Raw genomic sequence first — 25,635 nt, forward strand, 5'->3', positions numbered from 1 at the left:
GGACCCCTGGATTAGCTAAAGTACGAGCGCGCGCTCACGTCTTGTTACTTTAATTTTTTTGGCCTGTCCCGTTTGGCTCTTTTGCCATCAGAATTGTTGTCTAAAGGCAAAGAAAGATGCCCAACGGATTTACTTTACCAAACTGACCATCCCAGCCTTGCCGTAATGGTCCATTTGATTCACCTTTTATTGTTTATTTTATTTTCACTTACTGAATACGGGACAGACTTGACTGGGGGAAAGAAGGGGAGAAAGAAAGAGGGAAAGAGAAACAGCTGAGAAGAGGGACGGGGGAGAAGGGCAAAAGACAAAAACCAACAGAACGGGCAGAGAAAAAAAAATGCATATATCAATCACCTGGGTCACCTGCTGAGAAAGAAAAAAGAAAGCAAGCAGAAGAGAACAAGAGTAATAGAATAAACAACATCACAATGATATATGGGAATATGACAGTAAATACTAAATGTTAAACATGATTGTGCAGCACATAAGATCAACAGAACACAGTGTGCTTTGAGGTAGGAGCCAAAAAGGGTGTAGTTTGTGGGTGTGATCACCCGTGTGTACACCTGTGAGCATGGACGCGCTTGTTTTTTGTTTTTTAAAAGGTTCCTTCATGTAATAATCTGCTAGAGGGTGTGGGGGGGCCACAGCCCCGTCCTCCAGGGCGTGAAGCAGGTGTGGAGGAGATCAAAACTCCAGACATCCAGAGGCCCCCAGAACACAAGAGACCAAGGAAGACCAACAGAGGGGCAGCTGCGCCACTGTCCCAGAAAGAGCTGAGGAGAGTCCCAGATGAGGGCTCACTCAGCAGCCGCGGAGCAGAAGCCAGGGGGAGTTGCAGTGACGCGCCCGTGAGCTCCGCCGGCAGCCAGCTGCGCCTGAGTGACCGAGCCCCAGGCCGAGAGGCCGGGGGCACCCCACCTCCGAAGTGGCCCGAGCGAGCCCCAGGCTCCAGGCCCCGATAAGCGGCCGCCAAGGAGTGAGCCGGTGTGTACCTGGACGCCCATCCCCGGACACAAAGAACCACCAACGCACCGATGTCTGAGGGAGTCCGCCACTGGCAGGGGAAGTGGTGGTAGGGGGAGATAGGCCTCCAAACCTTGGAGGGCCTGAGATGTCCCCAGAGAGGTGGCGCCTGACACCCAACCTGACATATAGACACAGACATACAGGCACACACAGATACAAACATCCATTCCCACCCTCATGCTCTCATATGCACTTACTCCACACTCAACCAACGTGGAGACAGACATAAAGAGACGTTGTACACACGATCACACTCCCCAAGCGTACTCTACAAACCGGGTCTAGGTGCCCCCGCCCCTGGAGGGGGGAACTGCACCCAGACCCAGGTGGTGTTTCCCTTTTCCCTGCGGTGGGGGGAGGCAGACCGCCCCGACTCCGCAGCAGCAGGAAGGCTCCACACTCCAGACCGCAGTCGGACGGCCAACTCCTCCTCCTAGTCCTAGCCCCCCTGCTCCAGCAGGTCGCAGAGAATGGGGGTGAGAGAAGACTCCAAACCTTCCTCCACCCGCTCATTGTAATGTTGATGCATGTGTGTTCTAAGGTGCATTTAAAACCCAGGAGGGCTTGGAGCTACCTGCCAGAGAGCAGCAGGTAAGCGCATGGTCCCTCCTGCTAGCCCTCAATGTCTACGTGTATTTAAAATTGAGAGGTGGGCAACGATGCCAGGGGTGGGGTGTACACCCTGATGGTACTTTGGACTCCGTGTATCGTGCCCACCCCCAAGATCCTATATGTATGTGTAATGAGAGTGTGAGTAATGTGAATGTCTAAGTTGTGGGATAAAATTGAGGCAGAGGCAGCCAGAAGGGGACGGGGGACGGGGGACCGGGGGGGGGGGGGGGTAGCCTCCTCTGCACCCTGGTGACATACCCCTACTCCAAGGCCCTGCATGTGTGGGTGGTTGTGGTGGAGCGGGAAGAGGGAGGCAGCTGGAGATGGGGAGGGAAGGAAGGGAGGGGCAAGTGACCCCTCCCTGGGGCCAGCTCCCCCGCTGACCCCAGTAGGCACCCCCATACTCCGCGACCCGCCAGGGAAAGGGGGCCCAGGCCCATCCAGACAGGGCCCAGTGCAGCAGCGCCGCCCGGCCCCACAGAGCCCGGGACAGTCCACCCAACCCCACCACAGAGAAAACTGCACCCACCCCACCATCCACTCATCTTCCAGACTACATAAGACAATAAACACCCAGGCTGAGATCTTCCTCCACCTCTCCTGTATCTCCCCCTCCTGCAGAGGGAGCTCCTGAGGAGAGGAAAGCTCCTGCAAGATGTGACAATCTCCCCCACCAGTTGAAGAGCCCCCCAGGTGGCTCGACGCACCGGCGGCACCCTGCTCCAGGGCTGGGCCCCCATGCACCCACCCGCCCACAACCCCGGCAACACACCAACCAGGACCCAAGCCCTCGAGGCCCGGTCCGGGTCCCAGCCCAGAGACGGAGCGCCCCCAGAACCTCACGCCCATCCCGGACCCACCCAGGGGCAGCCAGGCTACCAGGTCAGTAACCCACGTCCGTCAGCACAGACCCTCCCCTAGCCCCGCTGCACGCAGCCGCGAGGAAACAGTCACCTGAGAGCCAACAGAGCCCCTAACCGGACATGACCGCTACCCCGGGTTGAGCCCCCCAAGGAAGATGCCTCCGGGGAACCCCCCGACGCCCTAAGCCTGTCCCTACCCCCACACCAATCACAACAGTGAAGGCGGGACCAAACTATGACCCCCCACCCCCACTAGGTGATGGAGCTGATCAAAGGAGCCCAGAGCAATTGATCTGATGTGGTGGCAGAGGCTGTATCAAGACTAATGTAATCTAATAGATAATTTCTATATTGGTTAGAATTAAGATTATTTTTATTTTTCCAGTTCATGAGGACTGTTTTCTTGGCTATGCATAGGGCAGTGAAAACCATATGGGCGATATTCTTTTCTGAAGTGACATTATCTAAGCTGCCCAACAAACACACTAAGGGGGAAGTTGGAATGTTACATTTCAGACACTTCGATAAGTCTTCACATATCTCGCGCCAAAACTTCTGAACTGGTGGACAGAACCAAAGAGCGTGGATATAATTGTCCGGTGAATTGGTTTGGCAGTGTGAGCAGTTGTTGGTAGACGTAAAGCCCATCTTGAACATCCGATGACCTGTATAGTGCACTCTATGTAATATTTTGTATTGAATTAATTGAAGACTGGGATTTCTAATTAGATGAAAGGTTTTTAAGCAAATCTGAGACCAGAAGTTTAGGTCTAAGTTAACTGATAAATCCGCTTCCCATTTTGCAATAGGAAGTGATATTGATTCATCTGTTTTAGAAAGCATTCTGTATATTTTGGATAGTAATTTGGGGGGTTTAAGAGTAAGAAATTGAACCACACTTGGTGGTGTTTGTAGTTCAACTTGACCCGGTTTAAATTTCTTTTTTACTATGGATTTAATTTGTTGATATTCTAAAAATCTTTTCTTGTTGATCCCATATTGTGTAACTAGTCCGTCAAATGAAATAAATTCTGTTCCTTCTAGTATATGTTCTAAATATTTGATTCCTTTATCACTCCAATCTGAAAAGTTTATCATATTATTGTTTTGTAATATGTCAGGGTTGTTCCAGATAGGTGTACGTTTGCATGGGATTAATGAAGACGCCGTCAATTTTAGAAACTCCCACCATGCTGTCAGAGAAGAGCTGATGTTGATGCTTTTAAAGCATTCATGTCGTTGGATGTTTGAGCTGATAAATGGTAGGTCTGAGATCTCTAGATTATTGCAAAGTGCTTGTTCTACATCTAGCCAAGGTTCATCTAAGAGGGTGTGTTTTAGCCATCCTGAGATAAACTGAAGCCTGTTGGCTAAGAAGTAGTGCTGAAAGTTAGGCAGTTCTAGTCCTCCTTTATCCTTGGTGTTTTGTAGTGTTTTTAAGCTTATACGTGGGGGTTTATTTTTCCAAAGGAATTTGGACATACATGAATCTAGAGATCTGAACCAATCTTGTGGCGGTTTAGTTGGGATCATTGAGAATAAATAATTTATTTTTGGTAAGACCATCATTTTTATAGCGGCAACCCTTCCCATGAGTGATATGGGTAGACATTTCCATCTAGCCAGATCATCTTCTACCTTCTTTAAAAGTGGGATATGGTTTAATTTAGTTAGATCTGCAAGCTTGGGAGAAACATTAATACCTAAATATTTTATATTTCCCGATTGCAGTGGTGTAGAAGAGGAATTATGGAAGGAGCAATTAATCGGTAGGACTGTAGATTTTGACCAGTTAATTGAGTAATCTGATATTCTTGCAAAAGAGTTTATCAATTCAATCACCCCAGAGATATTGGTTTGTGAATTTTGGAGAAAGAGTAACACATCATCCGCATAAAGGCTGATTTTATGTTCCACGTTCTTGCATTTTATGCCCTTAATTACTGAATTCTGTCTAATTGCTGCTGCTAGTGGTTCAATAAAAATTGCAAATAGTGAAGGGGAGAGTGGGCATCCCTGCCTGGTGTCCCTCAAGAGACAGAAGCTGGAGGATGTCTGGTCATTTGTTCTAACACAAGCTGTTGGGGAATTATATAATATTTTTAACCAGTTTATGAAAGAGGATCCAAAACCAAATTTGTGTAAAGTTGCAAATAGAAATTTCCAGTTAACTCTGTCAAATGCTTTTTCTGCGTCTAAAGAGAATATTGTAGTTTCTAGGTTTTTACTGTATGAGTAGTCTATCAAATTAAGTAATCTACGTGTATTTGTTGATGAGTGCCTACCTTTTATGAAACCAGTTTGGTCAGGATGAATTAAGAGGGGGGTTATTTTCTCCAGTCTCTTTGAGAGAGCTTTGCAGATTATTTTAAGGTCTACATTTATAAGGGATATTGGACGATAGCTTGAGGGATATACAGGGTCTTTGCCTGGTTTTAGCAGGAGATTAATGTTTGCAGAATTCATATTTGATGGAAGTCTGCCCTTTTCTTTAATTTCCAACAACGTTCTGTAGAAAACTGTTGCTAGAATCGACCAGAATTCTTTGTAGAATTCTGCAGGAAAGCCATCTGGACCTGGAGCCTTATTATTGTGCATACTTATCAGGGCTTCCTGGAGTTCACCTGGTGTCAGTGGTGAATCCAGTGCCATTGCTTGAGTGTCCAATAATTTTGGAAGAGTTATGTTGTCCAAAAACTGATCAATTTCTTTTTTAGATGGGTTTATTTGTGGTGAATACAACGTTTTATAGAAATCCCTGAAAATGTTGTTTATTTGTATCGGTTCATATAATGTGTTCCCAGATGAATCTTGAACAGCACATATAGTTGTTTTTTCTTTATTTATTTTTAGCTGGTTTGCTAGAAATTGACCAGATTTATTACCATGTTCATAATTTTGTAGGCGTAGTCTTTGTACTAAGAATTTTGTTTTTTTATCAATTATCTCATTTAATTCTAGTTTTGTTTTGCGTATTTTGTTCAATGTTTCCTGATCTTGGTGGGACGCGTAGGCTTCTTCTAGTGATTTGATGTTTTTTTCTAATTCCTGAATATTTTTGTTTTCTTTTTTCTTTTTATGTGATGAGAAAGAAATTATTTTACCTCTCATCACAGCTTTCCCTGCTTCCCATAGAACAGAAGCTGATGTTTCGGGAGTTACTTTGTTTATTTATTACAGCTTTTAACATTTAAGGTTGTTGTGACTGTGTGACTCGTGGTGTTCTCTGTGGTAACATGAAAGGGTTTCCTCAGAGACAGTCGATGTCTCTTTAATCTGACTTTCATACCAAAGTAATAGCGCAAGATTGGTCCTCGGGCCTCGGGGGTTGCCGAGTGTTGGAAGTGTCAAAAAACCGACACTTCCTCGAGTGGCCACATGAGGCTGGTTTTAAAAGCAAGTCAGCCCCCCTTAAGCGTAGTTTATGGTCTTGCAGATGTGTCTGCGTGCATGTTTCCCTGTGGATCACCCCGGCTGTGTGTCGCTAGAAGTGGATGAAGTATGGGTGTTCAGAATGCTGACTCGAGTACGGAAGCGAGCAACAACACAGTTCTCTGAGAACGGTAGAACCGCAAACAAAAGCTTCAAAGACCTAAAACCACGACATAAAAAGCACAGACAGTACTTACAGTGGACACCCTGTTTCACTTCAACTCTTTGTATGTTATAACTTCACTCTTCTCTGCGGCTGGCTGACGGACAAGCAAGAGTACTCGACTCAGGGTTGTACAGTAACACATAGAGCAGGGCGATATGGCCCAAAAAATTTAGCACGATATATATTTGAAAATTTGCGATAACGATATAACCGACGATATAATTGATGCGAGACAAAATACAACTCCACAACATTACTAGCGCAAAAAGACAACCTTCCATTTATTTTCACTTAAACAAGAAGCTGGTTTTTATGTACATTAAAGCTTTATAAAAATTTAACAGTGCAAATGCAAATTCCTTGCTGAAAGTTTAACCAAAAGGCATTTCCAGTAGAAATGGGCTGACATATCCTGAACATAACCATGTATAATATCCATCCATCCATCCATCTTCATCCGCTTTATCCGAGGCCGGGTCGCGGGGGCAGCAGCCTAAGCAAAGAGGCCCAGACCTCCCTCTCCCCAGCCACCTCCTCCAGCTTATCCGGGGGTATAATATCCACTGAAGTTAAAAAGAGGTGCTTTGCAACATTAAACTGCAGTGTGCAGTGCGTATTTTTCGGACCATAAGGTGCACGGGATTATAAGGCACATTAAGTGAAACAAAGCAGTCAGATAAATCAAACTTTATTAAACTCATTCTTCTTGCTTCCTCCACTTCTGTACCATTGATTCATTAATGTTGAATTCTCTGGCAGCTGCTCTATTCCCATGTTGTTGCAGTATATTAATGACTAACCTTGTATTGTGGATGGATTATCTCAGTTGTTCTCCTGACTGAAGTTTGGTCCGTTTACAGCATCCTGCCATGTGATTGCATTTGTCTCTAACCATGAGGAACCTTCACGTTAACTTTTATAAGTGGAAAAGTGTTAGTGTTCGTCCTCCAGCTTCACTGTTTATGTTATGCTAACATAGCTGTGTCGCTAGCGATCACGTAGCACATCATTATATACCAGCAGCTAGCCCAACTTCAGTAACCCTACAAACGTCACTGCTGTTTAGTTTCCTGTCTTCATTTATGTTGGAAGTGATAGCAGAGCTGTACGTTTGAATTTTTTCAGAAATCTCTCAGTCAGAACATGCTATATCATGCTTAGGTAACTAGCGAAACTAGCGAGCTAACTTCCGCTAGCTTCCTGCTAACTTCTAACTCCGTTAAATGTAATAACTTTAACTTCCAGGCATCCATGAAAACAAAACTTTATAGTTACACCTGGTTAAGCAGCAATGCTGATCGTTTTATTAAAGATGAAAGAATTTAGACAGTTTTTAAACTCTCAGTGATGATGCAGTGTTGTTTGACCTGAAGCATACAGCGTTTAGGACCCAGATTACTCCCAGATTTAAGAGCATCTTAGTCCGACAAATATGACAATAACGACGGCTGCTTGCATGTTCTGCAAAAAAATGTGCTTTGTTGTGTATCTGACGGACAAACACCAAACCAGTTCCACATCACGGAAGTTGCACCATTTTTACAAATCAATTCTGGTTCATCTGTTTCACTCAACAATCGGCCATGTGCGTATGAAAACAAAGGCACTGCGCATGCGCGTTTTACTCCCATTCTATCGCGATATTTCATTTTCCTATCGTTGCCTAACATTATACCGGTATTACCGTGAACGGTATAATATGGCCCAGCCCTAGTAACACATACTGTCTCCATCTGATCACAGTGTACATATGCAAACATGCAAACAGGCCATCTTAATTTGTATTAATTTCATTGACAAATTTTCCTGATAGTTTTTGTCAAGAACCTTTTTTTCTTTACTTTTTGACAAAAAGACAACGCATTTGCTATACAATCATGAAATGTACTGACACTTTCGTCAAAAAATAAAAACAAGATAAAATGTTCTAATGAGATGAGATCCAATCAGAAATTTTTTTTTTTAAAAAAGTCAAGATGAGCTTGGAAGTAATGTTCTTGCATTAGAGACGCACACATTTAATCTGCTCTCTGGAAATGGTAAAACTTTTTCTTTGAAAAAAATGGTACAAGTATATCCCATATTCCACTGTTTCTCTTGAAAACTGGCAAAATGTCAACACTTTGGAGGAAGAGAAAAGTAGATACATTTTGCATTTGATGTCAAGGAAAATAAGTTTTATAAACCGTGAGTAGCAATTCTCATGGGTTACAACACAACAGACTTAGTCAACTAAAATAAGTAGGGTAAGTCAATGTTTTATTTAGTCTACTGTAATCTTATGATGTTTAGCTGACGAAAACTAGACTAAACTGACAGTATTACGTTTAAATTTATACAAAAATGATATTTTAGTCAAAAGAATACGTCTGAAAACTAAATCAAAGTACACAGCCTGGTGACAAAAAATGATTTTGGTCACTGCAGCCAATTTTCTCATTTAGAACAACTGTACACATGGTGAATTATTTAGTAAGCCACTTGTTCAAACTGTTAAGTGTACTCACAGCCACACTCATTTGGTTTTTTGTCAACAACAATGTTGCACATGCCTAGGCCTTACTGCAAAACCAAACAAACATATATATTATTTCAGCACAAGCTCTGACATGAATTACAGACATAACTTTAAATCCACAGCTCTACTCTGAGCCAAACATATTACTGCACGCTATGACATGACATGAGAATGGAAGGGGGAACAAACAGAAAAAGAGCACGACATATAGGGAGCGACAGACTGATTGTGGAATTCCCTTTTTTTTTAAAAATTATTATTATTTGTCAGTACACCGACATTGCAATTCAATATGTCAACAGTGACCTAAATAACCTGCCGTCGGCCAAAGGATGGCACGAGAGCTGATATGCGAAGAAGCAGAGGGTGCAGGAATGATAACCAAACAATTACCTGTCATTGTCAACGCTCCTGAAGCCAGGAAGGATGTGTCTGAAGCTGGAATTGCGGTCAAGTTTGGGTTGACTCTTGGTGCGCTTAATGGAGCCCTTCAGCCGTCGACTTAGAAAGCCCTGATGCAGAGAAAGACAGTCATAAGACAGCGTCACTGCTTAACTTGGCAGTAAGACACAACATATTAATACCAGGATTTAAGCACCGCATCCTAAATTCAAGAAGAGAGCAAGTGCTCTGGATAGTTAAAGGGTAATAAATGGGTACAGATATCATATCAAAGCTAGAAAAAAAGGCTCATGCTAGAAAAGAAAAGTCCGTACAAGGTTAGACGCACAAAGCATTTCCCCAGCACACAGAGACATAAAACTACCAGCATATTGTCACAAAAAGAAGCTCGACTAAAAGAACATTGTCACACACACACAAAAATAAGGCTGATCATATGCATGAAGAAATTATAGTTTTTCCCCACATCACTAATTATGTATTTGTGACAAATCTTGCGACGTGCCCCCCCTGCAGTGTTTCTATTGATGCACCCTTTTATTGGTTTTCTCATTCTTCTTTGTCTGAGTTGTTTGCTTCTTCTAACATCTGCAATCGCACTCCCCCAAGCGCCTCACCATCTCCATGGCAACTGTTGGCTGGCATTAAAAGCGAGGGAATAATGAGACGTGGTGCATAAACAGTATGATGTTGCAAGTTTGGAGAGACCAAAAAAACAAACAAAAAACCTGATTGTTTTATCACCTTTTTGTTTTTAAAGACTTAACTGCGAAGAAACATTATTATAGACCAAGAAAACAAAAAAGGACTCGTAATTAAGAGGGTGTATATGGCATCTTTGGGTGAAAGCACAAAGATGAGGGAATTTTAAAGTACGCCTGTGTGTAGGAAAAAGTAGTAAACTGGTTAGTGGTTAAACTGATCAGGTGTTCAGGCAGCTGTTTAATAGGCTCAATATCCACTGAGCAGCTTTAAGAAACAAAGTAGTTCAAAAAACCAAATACCTACAGTGATTTATCTTCATATTCTTATACAAGCTAGAGGCTAAAGGACCTCCCTGCTTCCCATTCACGCCATTAACACACCTGTATAATTACCACCTACAGTGTGAACAGGTCCCCCAGGCAACAGCGGAATAGGGATAATTAGAGTGACTTCCAGACAGTCTGCCAGCTGATCACAGAGGAGCCCCGGCATCCTGATGAAGAACACCTGTCATCCAGGAGGCACTCTGGCCTACGAACAAAGACTTGCTAATGACAACATATTTAAGCTCACGCCAGTCATAAGAATGTTTGTGTATCATTAGCCGGCGTGTGGTATCCAGCGTCGCGTGGGATAGCCGTGTTTTTTTCAAGGCTGAAGTTAGACAGGGAAGTACGGTGACAGCACTACTGCTACTGTACTGTCAGCAGAATGCTGAGGGGAAAGTTTGTACTTTAAACAGCCATGTATTGAGTATTGAGTATTCACACAGAAGAACAGTTCTTTTTGAGTGTGCTGTTGGTGCACACTTACCATCCCACAACACAATGCTCAAAGGAAATGGAGGAGCTACTCTCAGCTGCATCTGAATTTCTAGATGGTAGCGAAACAACTGGAGGAAGACGTTTGGAAAAAGGTAAATATGAAAGTGCACAGAATCGATTTTAACACCTCAAAGAACCTGATAGCAAACGAAAACAATAGCAAAATTCCCTATGTGGCTCTGGAGGTCCAGTGTTGTGCAAAAGACTCGATGTACCCCTCATTTCTTTGGATTTTGCTTCCAAGTAACCAGACTTTTTTGCAATTTTTTTTAAAGTGGTCTTGAGCAATAATTCTTCAGCTTCTCTCAAGGTCTTACAAAGTTTTTCTTTGGGAATTGGCTGCTGAAAATGAGTAAAAAAAACTCATTTTTACTCCACTCTTGATCCTAACTACTTTCAGAAGAATGTCAAACTACTTAACAAGCCTTAAAAAAGTCAAAGTATCTTCTTTGTTACTTTGCTACTAACAGTGACAGCAGCTAAAAACTGTCTTAGTATATGTGTGCAACATGTCCTTAAAAAATTTGAGGAAACAAATGAAAGACAAAGAAGAAGCGATGCCAATTTATACAAGAACTGGACTAAAAATCTGTGGCAGCACATGAAAATTTCCAGCTCTTTGCGATTATTCAAGTGGTTATAAAGTCTTATGTGGTTTAAAGCAAGACACAGGTAATGTGCACAGATATGGTACTGCTATATAAAGAATTATAAAGGCTGTGAGATCCACAATAAACAGATTACTGTGGGTTGGTTATGAAGTTCTGTTTTGTTTTTTCAAATTAACACCAGGATGAGGGCTCAAACAATTCAGAACAACTGTTTAATATTTATTGTGACTGTGCTATAATGACATTTTAATCGGTTTTGAATACTAAATAGCAACAATCAGATTGATTTTATTTTTTGTATGCAAGCCTTATATTAGCAATACCTGGCAACATATGTGCATAAGCCAACAAAGAGGTGGGCAGCAAATGGCTGACGATTGCTACCTGCCACCAATGAACTCTGCTCAGGGGCTATTAGCTAAATGAACGGTGCTTAGTCACTGCTGTTAGAGAGCGAGACACCTGATGCTTTTGACAGGGCTCCTTTTTCTCGATCTAATTCGCTCTCAGTCCCGCTCTTGTATATTATTAGTTGTATAAATACATAATTCATTCATCCTGTCTGTGTATGTGAGTGCATGAGGTTTTATGTGGGCATGTGGTTAAATTAGCATAGGCGCCCATAGAAAACAATGACAAGTCAGACACTGTGCAGCTGGAATGCATTTAGCATCACGGTTACCGACATGACGAGAAGTCTCAAAGAAAAGCTAAACGATTTTGACCTTCTGACAACAAAGACGCACCTTTCTGCATTCCAACACACCGCCATTCACAAAACCATGCTTCTTCCTCGTAAGCCCTAGAGTGTACGTGTGTGAGGCGCTTGCTACTGTTGATATATTCACAGCTAACAAATTAAAATGCCCCCCTCCCTTCGATTTGCAGAAATAAGTCAGTGAATAGAAACACGTCCCTGAAGGCGAGGTGGATTGATTAGTGGCTGCTCATTTTGTTTTTACTTCTCCCCTTGCCCTGATAGATGGCCTCGGAAGAATGGAGCAGAAAGAAAAATAGAATCCAGAAGAGAAAAAAAAAAAGACAGACACGTACAAAGCTATAATTTCTCTATTTCACCCTCCCCGGTGTACGCAGACACTGACGTGACATTAAAAGAGAAGACGGAAAAAGAAAAAGAAAAAAATCATAGAAAAGAAATACAAGACACCGCTCCATATATCAGTTAACCTGTCAAAGCCCTCGCAGAGCAATTAGAAAGGATACAGGTCATTAGAAGAGAATAACCTATTCTCCCCTCACACTATTTCCTCTCAAGAATGACTGATACCTATATTAACATTAGCTTATGAAGGGGTCAACGAAAAAATTTCAGCACGGAATTTGCCTTCAGCAACTCCAGAGAGCAAAGAAATAGGAGAAGATGAAGAAGCAGAAATAGAGGTTGGATCAGTCAAAAAATTGAGAAAGTGACAGCAAGTGTCTGCAGAAAAGGGATGAGCTACAGGAGCAGGATAAATGGGGAAAAAGTGGAGCACGATGTGGAGGTGGCAGAGCACGAGTTGATAGAAGAAGCAATAGAATGAAATTAAATGAGGGAGAAAGCAAAAGAATACCAAACGAGTGACAAGGTTGCTGGCGGATGGGGGCTAAAGCAGAGGAACAGCCGATGGGAGAGAGTCCAGCCGGCACTTGAAACGACAGATGCTCAAATAAGCTCGGTCCTCCCCGTGGTTAATAATCCTGGTGTTTGTCTGAACAAATGTTGGCAAACTATAGGACGCCAATTATCATACAGTAAGCAGAGATGGCTGACATCGCCGTTGGACGCTTGACCCATTCCCATTATATCTCGCTGTAGGTACTCAAAGGGAAAATGGCGAGCGACGCCAACAAAACAAAAACAAAACCTCACACCTTAATGAGAGGGCATACATCACGCCGTCACTCTGCCACGCGCCAAAGCAACTCGCTAATGAGAATACAATCTCCCGGCAGGCTCAGCTTAACGGTGTTTGAGATCTTTACATTGATTCGCTTCTCGTTCAACAATGCTGCGGTTGGTCTTCATCAGCGTTACATGTTTTTCCCCTCTAAGGTCAGGCCCTTTGCAAATTCCTATTTACACAGAAACCTAAACGGAGGCTTTATAGTGTCGCACGTTAGTGTGAATTTCATTGAGCTCTTTAATCAATTCATACTGCCACGGTTCACAGCTAATGGGAAGGAGGGTAATAGAATATTCTGCTCATCGTGCTTGGTTTTTAACAACCTGTCTGTCCTTTATTGCACTAGGCCTCTGAAACTTAATGTCTGTCAAAAGAGTCCATCTATAATTAATACGATACTTGTTTACAGTGCAGCTCTGTACATGCCCGCTTGTGTGCGAGTATATAACAGGCCTGCATTCTTGATCGTAATCTCAGCCTGTCCAATTTCATTAAATCAGCACTAAGAGTTGTGTAATTGGGCTTTTTTCTTCTTGAAATTAAAGTAAATGCTTGCAACGAGTTAATGCTATTCCCTTGGCTTGGCAATTCCAGGCTCCCTTAATGGGGGCTGATAGAATCAGTGCCTGGACAATCAGCAGGGTGTTCCCTGCTTTCACGTCAACCTCTCTTGTCCTCCTCTAGAACAACCTGATGAAAACAAGAGACCTACCTGTCCAATTAGACCCCCTGCTATTATCTAAGAGGGAGAATGGAGTTAGCTCTTTATCCTATCTCTCCCTAAGTCAAATCAATCCACTCAGCTAGCGCAATCAGCGGGACGTGGACGTGAGAGACTTAGATAAGATTTATTTGTCTGCTCTTTAAAGCACTGCACATTAGAAAGTATCAAGTTGTAACTTTTACAGTCACATTTTGAACTACTATTCTTGGCTTGGCTTTGAAACATTTTTTTCTCGCCTGCTGGCGAGCAATTGTTTTAGAGAAGTTGTGCTTTTGCGTGTGCATGGATTCCACCATGCACGTGCAGATCGTGAATCCAGTCGCTGCAGAGTACATGACAAAAAAACATTTTGACAGATTTAGCTCAAGGCCTAGGAGGACTACTTTAGATGTCACCACAACTCTTTTCACTGTAGAAGAAAAGTGTGGGGTGGTTTGTTATTGCTAAAAAAAAGTAGAAGATGCAGGAGAATCACTGCCCGTCTTCTCGTTTGCGCTCCAACATTTGTGCGCGCACCATGTCTGTATCTTATCAGTCCATCCATTCAATATTCAGTTTCAATTCAAAGGGCTCTATTAGCATGAAACTATCAATAACAATAATGTTAATATGCTGTTATGATTGATTTACTGATATTTTAATAGAGTCAGTCGAATATGAAGTTCCCACTTCGCCCTCTCAGAATCTGATGACTTTTTAAAAATAATATAAATATTAAATATTTAATAAAGCTAAGAAAAAAAATTACTTTCACAACTTCCTTTACTTGTTTTTCAGTCCTAGATACCTCCTTTCCCCCCACATTAGAAAGTATGAGTGCTCAAAAATGAAAAAAATAAATAAATAAAATAAAACACATCAAAAAGTCAAATTCTATTCATTACTAGCAAAAACCTGCAATACAGATGATTTTTGCTGTGACAGTTTTGCTCATGTATGAAAGCACAGACGTTAATTTAACATGCTATTTTTTTTATCTTCATTATATCACAATATATAATGAGATGGCAAAAATGGGTTTTCATAAAAATCTAACCAGTGAATGATAAAAAGCTAAATTTTCATTGTATAATACAAAATAATCAATTGCAGACACTGCTAGCGTTGTACAACGTTGCACATGTCACGTGCACGTAATGTCAGCAATGTACACATAATGTAGACGTACCGTTGCTGTTCATTTTCAGATGATCAACTTTTAAGTGTATATAGATTATAACTAGGTAGTTTATATCGTAGGTTTAATCCAGATTTTTTAACGTGCCTAAGATGAGTTGGGGAACACACATATGCTAGGACAATTACAGAAGATATATGCACTAAGATTTAAAATATGTGTGGTGCTGTGTACGCCATGGTTATTTACTGCCTCTTAGGTTGTGGTATATTTATGTATGCTTGGCATTAAGATACATCCTGTCTCTGTCTTTAAGGCATACCTGTACTTGTTACTAAGCTCTTTGAAACTGAGTTGAAGTTGACGGTGCTTTTCAGAATCAGAATCAGAATCAGAAACTTTATTGTCATTGTCATGAGAACAACGAAATTAAGAATGGTCCCCGATCATTGCATCATCCCTAGCAATATCAAAATATAAATAAAACAATAAAATTCAATAAATAAAATAGATAGAATACTTAAAATACTAATAATCCAAACATAGCATCGATCGGTAGAACACTGAGCTGCTGCAACTACGTGCGCCGCCATCTTGAAATCTTTTCCAGTAAGTCCTGTTTTTGCAGGCATTAATCAGTAGGAAACAGACATCATCAGCATAAAACATGATCTTCCCTTTTCTATCTTGGAGGAAGAGGCCAAGACCAGCATACTGTCTACAGTGTGAACACAGCAAGGTTATCTTTATAATAATATGGTTGCACATTAATCTCAATTGCATCTATCTTCAGTGTAGAAGTATCTGTATGATCTGCTAGTCTGTGTGTTGGTAAAATCATCTTGTTTCCCTTCAGTAATTTAAGCTGAAAATATTGGTCACCAAAAATAATGGTCAAATGTTACTTATAAGATGTGCAGGTAAGAATGTTGCTGTGAGGGGAACTGTTGCTGTAATCCCGACAGACGCCAGAGGGGGGCAGTATAGGGAAAAGTGCAGGAGAGGGTTAAATGTTCCCTGAGGAAGCTTGTTTTCTTTACACAAAAAGTTACTGCTGCTCATCAATAAAACATCAGAAGCAAGTTAAGTGGTCATGTGACCAGCAGTGCTGCACTCCTCTACCCTTTTCCTTTGGAAAGTACAAAGGAGCTGCTGAGGAGATGCTTACCCAGTGTCTAGCCCATCCTACCTGAGCCTCTCTGTCTCCTCCAAGCTTTTACTTCTTCATTTGGTTCTTATATTGCTCACCGCAAGCTTTCAGTTCTCCTTTTCTTTTTTACATTTCGGGAAGTCCGGTTACAGTGGTAGCATATACAATCGTAATTAAAAGGTCAGAAAACGAGCGCACACACACACACACACACACACACACACACACACACGTCCCAATACCATTTCCATCTTTTTATAAGGGCAGATTAGAGTTTTGCCATCTCTAGGTTGGCAAACTGTGATCGTCTTATATGAGTAACAGACTTTATTGTCACTCTGCAGGTGGTCCAGCACTAGTGGGTCTAGTGGGTCTACTGTTTATTGTTATTACATTGACTGTGGGCTTTTATTAGAGCACTAGAGTCATTTGAGTGCAGAATATTGCTGATGGTGGGGGAAAAGAAGGAAATGAAAGAAAGCAAATATATAATTTCTGGTTTCAGGAATGATGCAAGAGTGTGAAGCTCTTAACTAAGTCCACTGGTGTACCTGCAAAGGCTGATGGTTTATACAAAGCTAGAATATTCTTTATGAGAGACTAATTACTGAGCGTGTGTGGCTCTGCTGGCCTAACTTCGACTGTTTACAGTTCACCTCTGGGGCGACATCTCCCCGCTCATTATTTATTAATGGAAATGTGCGCTGCTAATTGCTAATTATCTTTAAATTGATGACTCATAGAGGATGCTTTTGCTTAATCAACTGGTTGTTTATCTGCTGAATTAAACATGGCAGAAAGCACAGCAGAATTATGCAACATGACAGGCAAAGCACTGCTCTGCATTTGTGTGCGCGCTTGACCGAGGAGAGGACAAGCGTGCTAGATGGCGGATGGATGCCGAGCACGAACAGGTGTGGGAGTATGTGCGTGCCTTAGCTCACTTGAACTATTCGAATGAGAATAAGAAATTTAATGAAGGTAAATCAAAATCAATGAGGGTTTGAGTGCTGAGTAGAAACCCAAATTGTGCAAATGTATTTGTGTTGCATAGACGCCAAACATCAAAGGCCCTGTTCCAAACACTTAAAGCAAATGAGTTTCAGATTGGCATCCTTCCATCTGGATGCCAGACGAGCCTTGAGAAAAAGGGGGAAAAGCAAACCTGTTCTATAAGAAACAGCCTGCTAAGGCACATCAAGGGGGAGAAAATGACAGTCAGAGAAGAAAACAAAGAAGAGGCAGAAAAAAGGAAAACAAAGACAAACTCACAGTACTCACGGTGACTCTGAAAGGCGTCGCAGCGGTGGATGTAGGCTCCATGGACGGTGTGCTCTTGTCCGAGGACCCCGGCATACTGCGGCGGCGTCCTGTCCTTTCTGGAGGAGACTCTGAACAGAGAGAAGATTTAACGTTTGGCCTTAGAATCGTAAAAACATCAATCCAATAAACTCACTAATCAGCACCTCCAAAGCCAACTAATTAACATGCTGTCCTGCACTTGCTTAAATCATTTATCAAATCATTTTATAGGAGCTGAACAGAGCTTTGGACAGAGACTAGACGGTTTCCCTTCAGTCTGCTAAGCTACATACATGGGGGTGGCATTGTTCTTCTTTCCTCTTAAGAAAACTATTTTTCCCCATATTTCACAATAGTCGTGATGCATTTTAAAGTGCACATCATGTCAAACATCACGATTGCTTTTAAAACTCGCTCAACCTTTCATTTTCAACAAACTGAAGAATCAAGAGACGAAGAAGAAACTCAAAGAGGAAGGAGAAAGACTCCAAACACAACTCGATCAAAGTGTCAGACTGACCAGGCTGACCTTTGACACAGGCAGCGTGATAGAGATAAAGGTCTGGAGCTCGTGGTGAGAAATGGGCTCAAACTGGAGTGAACTCAAAACACTCTACAAAAAGAAAAGCTTCTGATGGGTATGAAACACAACATCACAAGCTCAAACCTTAACCTAATGCTTTCATCAATTTTAGCAAAGCTTTAAGCAGACTATGAATACTTTCAGTGCTGATACACAATAGTTTAAACTTTCATAAGAACAAAAATAAGCCCTTTCATTTTTTATTTTATATTTGACATGATATAAAGACATGCACATTACATTTCCACTTCTTATTTTCCCACCCGTCACCCACTTACTAAACTCATCCGTAATATGTTATCTTACGTCTCTTGTGTAGTTTTCAGTTTTCCCTCTGAACTCAGACACACAGACCTTCATGATTTAAGAACACGCTCATCTGAATACGTTTTGAAAGAGCTGTGGAGTCAAAAACTGTGAATGTGCAAAGAACAAGCATATCTGGACACGTCCAAGAGGAATGTGAGTGATGTTGAGCATGCAAGTCCTCACAGATTTCAGACAGCCGTCACTGCAAAGTGCTAGCTCACAGGTAGAGAGCAGAATGATCAGATGTTAGGCGGTGGGTGAACTAACATCTCAGTGTTAAACAACTGATGGACTGAAAATTGATTATATACAGTAATGCACAAAAGGCTTCATAAAATTCCCATAAATTCTTTATATTCTGTTTCCAAGCAGCGAGATGTGGTTTTAACTTTTAAAGAGGTCTTGAGCAATAGTTCTCCAGGCTTTCTGGAATCTTTTCAAAGATTTTTGAGTCATCAGCTGCTTTTCCGCTCCACTCTTTGTACCTGACCATTTTTTGACGAAAGCACTTTTTCTTTCTTTCTTTCTTTCTTTCTTTCTTTCTTTCTTTGTCACACCACTTAACACTGACCTTCTGTCATTCAAGCATAAAAATAGCATTCGAGCAAACTCAAGGAATGAACTGATGTTGCATTGACAGATGCCAAACAACTTGCCAAAGAAACAACTTTAAATTGTATTTTAAATTTGTTCACCAAAGTCTCATCAGAAATTATCTTAGTGGAAGGCTGGAGGCTCTGTCATGGTTTGGGGCTGCATTTCACCCAGCGGTGTTGAGAATCTTGGCAGAACGATCTACCATGCAGCATCCTGACTTGGGCTTAATGTTTTAATATGGCAAGTTGATCTGGAAATGCAATGAAAGCATACACTGGTAGCTTTCCGCTGTGTATTTTTTAAAAATCAGCCTTGGGTTGGCTTCCCCAGAGCCCTGACATTGACATTATTGAAGCAGTGTGAGATCATCTGGACAGAGGCCATTGATATATCAACTTGACTGTTGACTGTCAAGACCGTAAAAATTGTACAAACTGTTTTTCCATAAATGCTTGCATATGTCTCAATAGTTTTCTGGACTTAGTTTGTGTTTTCCGAGCAGAATATAAAGAAAGAAGACTCGAGATTTTTATACCAGCGGTCCCCAACCCCCGGGCCTCGGACCGGTACCGGTCCGTGAGTCGTTTGGTACCGGGCCGCGAGAGTTGAGGCTCGGGTGTGAAATGTATGGTTTTCAGGGTTTTTATCGGTTTTCAGCGTTATTTTGTTATCGTTTTTATCGTTAACTCTGTTTTCCTTGGTCTTTTCACGTGTGTTATGAATAAATCTTCTTTTTTTCGGTACCGGTACTAGTTTTATTTTGTTGTATTTATCCGCGACACCTTAAAGGCCAGTCCGTGAAAATATTGTCGGGCATAAACCGGTCCGTGGCCCAAAAAAGGTTGGAGACCGCTGTTTTATACAACAAGAGACACATTAAGAGGTCTCGGTGAGGACATGGCCTCAATTAGGACATGCTAGAACAGTTAAATGAGCTCTAATGGAGTAAATTAGATTAGTGATAAATGTGGGTAGTTGTACATGACTTTAAACATCCTCACACACACATACGCACCCATAAATCTATAGTCGGGCATCATATTTAATAGGTGCAATGACCATTTTGTTGAGATGAGGATATTACCAAAATCTTGAAAATGTTAACGTGTGATTCTTTTACAATTTTCTTAAAGTTTGACATAAAATGTCCATTATGCACCTTTTAAATATCAACTTTTGGGGAAGTTTTGATGTTGCATCAACATTGACTTTAGGGTGGAAATATTTATGCATTAGAATATTAGGTTTCAGCTAATTAAGGACTGAAGTGGCTCAGGATTGCTATGACATGACCAAAAACTGCATCAAATGTGACATGTGTCTAATATGGTATTTGCATTCGGAGCATATCCTAACAGGCCACACACAGACACACACACGGAAGATGTGTTTGTCAGTGCTGTCTTTTCTGTTCGCTCATCAAGCTGAGTTGTGCTAAATTAGCTGTCTGCTGCTTAACAGGCTGGTTGACTGTATTAAGCGCTGTTACACAGTAATTGAAGAACAAGCATAGGAATAGCACTTCCTGCTGTGCGAAGCATCCCGAGCCCACACAAAGAGAACAGAAGAGAAACGCACGTGGTCCAGAGCATCAAAAAGCAGACAGCCATAACATGCTCTGACATGGAGCGAATTCAAGTCTCTGTAATTGAAAAAGCCCGATCCTCTGAGTAGAGATCCATTGCTCTGTGAAGGCAAAGCAAACTAGCTAAGCATTAATGCCATGTTGAGCTTAGAAATGTGCAGTCAGAGATAAGATAATCAGAATTAGACTCATCTAAAACCCTTATATCTGTACAAAACAGAAAACTCAAGAGCCCTGTCTGTCAAGTGTGTCAAGATGAGTCCATGCCTACATAGAAGAGAGTCCATGTCTAGATAGGAGGGCTGCAAGGGCTGCGTACAAATCCGAGGAACACAGTGGACTTCTGTGGTGATACCTGCACCTCTCGATCTGTTATGATGCTCCACATACTATATTGTTTTTAGTATATTATACCAGACAACAAATGCATTCTGTCTAAAATAAATAAAATCAGAAAATCATTCATGAGAAAATGGGCTTGATTAGGGTTATCATCAGCACTGGCGCATTTCTCCGCTCAACTTTAATAAATGTACCCCTCCAGTTAACTTCGTCACGGAAATCTCCCCCCACTTACGTACAGCTGGCTGCTACAAGCGCTCAAGAGGGGAGCTCGCGCATAAAAGACACACACGAACACACATCGTTTAGTTCTACACTAATTGCTGTGTGTGAAACTTGCAGCCAGCGCTTCCACATGTTTTCAACATCTGCGTGCGATGGATCTTCACAAGCGCGTGGAATTTGCCCCCACACCACCCTCTCGCTATAACTCGCTCCCGTATCCGACTCTAACCCGCAAGCAGACGGCGAGCTGTAAACAGTCGTACTCAATGAAATTTAAATTAATAAACACCAGTTCCAATCAGAATCCGGAAGAAAACGATGAAAGAGCTGCGCTGCGCTGCATGTGGTGGCTGGTCTCAGACTGTTGAAACATCCTGCTTGGGGGCTCTGGGGAACTGCTATTAACTGTAGCTATTTTAAGATTTAAATGTGTGTGTGTGTTGGTGCACGTGTGTGTTTGGGAGCTGCATTTGTAAGGTCAGAGGATCAGAGATCACAGGGAGCTCACAGACAGCAGCTGGGTCAAAAGGGTGTTACCGGAAAACCAAGTGTCAAAGACCTAAGGCCATACAGTGCACTGTTCTCACCTCCTTTCTGTTTCTCATTGATGACTTCTTCATTTCTTTATCCAGCTAATTGTCTTACCTTATCACGAGCTCGTTTATTTTCTTCAATCTGTCCAAAAACTGCATCGTCACACCTTCATCTCCTAAAAACTAACCTCTATCCCCCATCAGCACCTACTACAAAAAAGAGCCATGCTTCTGTTTTGACTCCACCCACAGCTGGAAGTGCTAGTTTGAGCCCTTGGGGGCTTAAAACAGTATAAACCAACTGATAGCTGGGAGTTTAGAATATGTGCAGCCTATGAGTGAATGCACTTGACCTTTAAAGGAGAAATATTAGACTTTTTGGCAACAGCCTCTCTCCCCTAACCCTCAACTGGTCATGGAAGATGACTGCCTCTCCCTAAGCTGGAAGTTTGTTTCTGCTGGAGGTTTCTGCCTGTTAAAAGGGAGTTTTTAAAGGACGCAGGATTTTGAGACTATCCCACTTCTTGGCCCTATACTCCGAAGTGAAGTGCAATCAGGATAAACAACATAAAGTTGGGTATCAATTTGCCAAGTTAACACAGGGCTTCCCCTGTGCGTTCCCATTAAAGGTGTGGTGTTGGGAACATTTAACCAATCTTAAACGTGTGTTTCACAGAAAATGATCCCTATGAGTGTAAATGGCCTGCATTTGTATAGCGCTTTTCTAGTCCCTAAGGACCCCAAAGCGCTTTACACTACATTCAGTCATTCACACACAGGCGATGGCGAGCTACATTGTAGCCACAGCTGCCCTGGGGCGCACTGACAGAGGCGAGGCTGTCGAACACTGGCGCCACCGGGCTCTCTGACCACCACCAGTAGGCAAACATGGGGTTAGTATCTTGCCCAAGGATATTTGGCATGCAGCCAGGAGGCAGCCTGGGATCAAACCACCGACCTTTTGATTAGTGGCTGACCTGCTCTGCCACAGATGATGATAAAATGGTGATTAAAAATCTCTAAAGAACATTCTAGTAAAATTAGAGCATATGGAAACTTCAAACTGGATACATGTATTCAATTATAAATATTATAGATGTCGTATGACGATTAAACCTATCCGGTTGTTCAGTCTGACGTCACTAGCCGTGTCTGGGCCTAAACTCCGCTGCAGGTCCATATATCAAACGATCACTGTGGCATTACTGAGAGTTGAAAAACTGTCTAAAGTCTTTCATCTTTAATAAAATGATCAGCGTTCTGCTCTACCAAGTGTAACAATTGAGTTTAACATCCAGCCATCCATGAAAACGGAATTTATGACATTTAACGGAGTTAGAAGTTAGCAGGGAGTTAGCTCGCTAGCTTCTATCTAAATACAATATAGCATGTCCTGACTGCGTGGTTTTGGAAACAAATTAAAACGTACAGCTCTGTTATCACTTCCAGCATAAATGAAGACAGAAAACTAAACAGCAGTGACGTTTGTAGGGTTACCGAAGGGCTAGCTAGTATATAATGATGTGCTATGTGACCACTAGCGACACAGCTATGTTAGCATAATATAAACAAGCTAACTTTTTTTCCACTGGATAAAAGTTAACGTGAGTGTTCTCGGTGGTCAGGAACAAATGTAATCGCATGGCAGGATGCTGTAAACGGACCAAACTTCAGCCAGGAGAACAACTGAGATAATCCATCCACAATACGAGGTTAGTCATTCATATACTGCTGCATGGACTGGGCTGTAGTTACATCCTAAGGTTTTAAAAACTGAGCTTAAATAAATGATTAGCGGTAATAAAAGCCGAGGGAGGCCAACAGTGATCACTGACTGTTTTAGGAGCTTTTTGAGATCAAATAGAAGAAAATACATAACATTAAACATGTTAACAACACAAAAGCCATATTAAACGCAGACTACTTTAGGCCCGGAAGTAGGATTCGTCGCGTCATCACTGAACAACTGGATTAAATATAAAAATGGAATTCAATAGGCTTAATCGTCATAGAAATTTAATATGAGGTCAGTAAGTACAATAGTGACTTGTTATAGGTTCCTCAGTTCCTCTAATCTGGAGCAGGTTAGGATTACAGAGTAAGTTGCCATGGAGATTTAATCTGATAAGAAATGAACCACTATCATAGTACAGAAAGCCCAGAGTTAACCCTTGAATTACATGGAAAAGACAAAATCCGGCTTTGTGGTATAGATCTCTGGAAGCAAACTGTGATATTTAATACTCCCAGTTAAGCATTACCTACCCAGTACACCTATCCAGTTGTGTTGATAAAGAAAAGAACTATCCAAATCAGGTAGTCAGATGTCAGACAGAGAACACTGATAACATCTAGTTAATTATCAATGTGAAAACAGGTCCAGTGTGGAATATTTTGCATACCAGCACGCTTTTTGCATGGCTGTACCAATGTGCTTCTGTTTTAAAGCAGGGTGAAATAAAAACAATGCCTGACTTCCTACGTAGACATTGTTCTTTTACATGAACGGATTATGTTTATAACCACAAGGAGCAGGTTGTGCCAAGTGCCTTTGTGATAACTGATGAAATTGTAAGGAAGATATTGTTGTACAGGGTTTTTTAATCTACCTTCAAATGATTTGAAAAAGAACATTCAGTATCAGCCTTCCTTTTTTTCCTCCCCCGAAACAAATGACTGACAATTAAAAGTTCCTCTGTGTCCCTGAAAACATGATTCATCTGTTACATATACATTGATACTGCTGTTCTTATGAGTTAATACAACATAGCATGCTTTTATGCCAGATAACTAAGACAGGACAAAAAACAGAATAGGCCTGTTAAATGACAAGATTTCTTATAAATAAAGTTTGTGTTTTCATTTATTGTCACCAAATTACACTGTGTGCATATCCCGCTATATAAAAAGACAAACTGAGTGCTTTAAAAACATTTACATGGCTTATTTAATATGCTTAAACTTGCTACGTTGTTGTTTGCTCTTCCTTACCCTTACCTAAAGTATGTATATAATATCACAGATAACAAACAGACAAAATAGGGACCTGCAGAAACCCTCTGATAACCCTATTATTAGGGATCAGTATTATTACTTTGTATTTATAAATCTACATCATTCTACACTCTTTCTGAATGGCAGCTAAGAAAATTCTATGACTGTTTTATATTTAATTTATGAATGATCAGTCATTATAACAATGACTGCAATAATCAGGTTACATAAATAAATAAATTTGGACAATCAAGAATTCCATTTGATAGGAAAAACAATTATTGGCCAACATACACAACGTATTCTAAATGTCAGCACTAGATTTCACCAAAACAAACGCCAAAGACGCCTATCTAATTTTTATATGTAGCACCAGATTTTATTTTTTAAATAAATCTGTTATATAGTCAACAAAATAGTGTTAATCCCTCATCACAATTGCTACACAGGTTTACACCCATTATCTTTTGCTTTTATGAAATTTTTGTTTTTCTCATCCTTTCAAATTTCAAACAACCTCTAAATATAATTTAGAAGGAGATTATGTTGTGCTTTGTACAATATCAGTGTGGTGCATAGCTCAACTAAATCAGAATGTTTTAAGGCATGCAGTTTAATGAATCTTGCACTCGCTTGTTCATAATAATCAGATTAGAGCAGAGCGATATGGCCAAAAATATTTATCACGATATATATTTGAAAATTTGCGATAACGATATAACCGACGATATAATTGATGCGAGACAAAATACAACTCCACAACATTACTAGCGCAAAAAGACAACCTTCCATTTATTTTCACTTAAACAAGAAGCTGGTTTTTATGTACATTAAAGCTTTATAAAAATGTAACAGTGCAAATGCAAATTCCTTGCTGAAAGTTTAACCAAAAGGCATTTCCAGTAGAAATGGGCTGACATATCCTGAGCATACCCATGTATAATATCCACTGAAGTTAAAAAGAGGTGCTTTGCAACATTAAACTGCAGTGTGCAGTGTGTATTTTTCGGACCATAAGGTGCACGGGATTATAAGGCACATTAAGTGAAACAAAGCAGTCAGATAAATCAAACTTTATTAAACTCATTCTTCTTGCTTCCTC

The 25,635-nt window shown here is 41.3% G+C and overlaps 1 protein-coding gene across 7 annotated transcripts in view; it reads right to left on the reverse strand.

Annotated features, from left to right (window-relative positions):
* The window catches only part of dab2ipb (DAB2 interacting protein b), a 161,531-nt gene that overhangs the window by 87,900 nt on the left and 47,996 nt on the right, over window positions 1-25,635 (reverse strand). For 4 of the 7 annotated variants that reach the window (XM_026173343.2, XM_026173344.2, XM_080304154.1 and 1 more), the window contains exons 2-3: window positions 17,336-17,454; window positions 9,017-9,135 (exon numbers count right to left, since the gene is read on the reverse strand). In XM_026173343.2, the coding sequence (XP_026029128.1) occupies window positions 9,017-9,135; window positions 17,336-17,454 (238 nt within the window). The remainder of the gene's footprint in view (window positions 1-9,016; window positions 9,136-17,335; window positions 17,455-25,635) is intronic. The other 3 variants (XM_080304153.1, XM_080304155.1, XM_026173341.2) reach the window with 1 other exon arrangement.

Source organism: Astatotilapia calliptera, chromosome 7 (genome assembly GCF_964374335.1).
Source record: "Astatotilapia calliptera chromosome 7, fAstCal68.1, whole genome shotgun sequence".
In the NCBI taxonomy this organism is placed as follows: Eukaryota; Metazoa; Chordata; class Actinopteri; order Cichliformes; family Cichlidae; genus Astatotilapia; species Astatotilapia calliptera.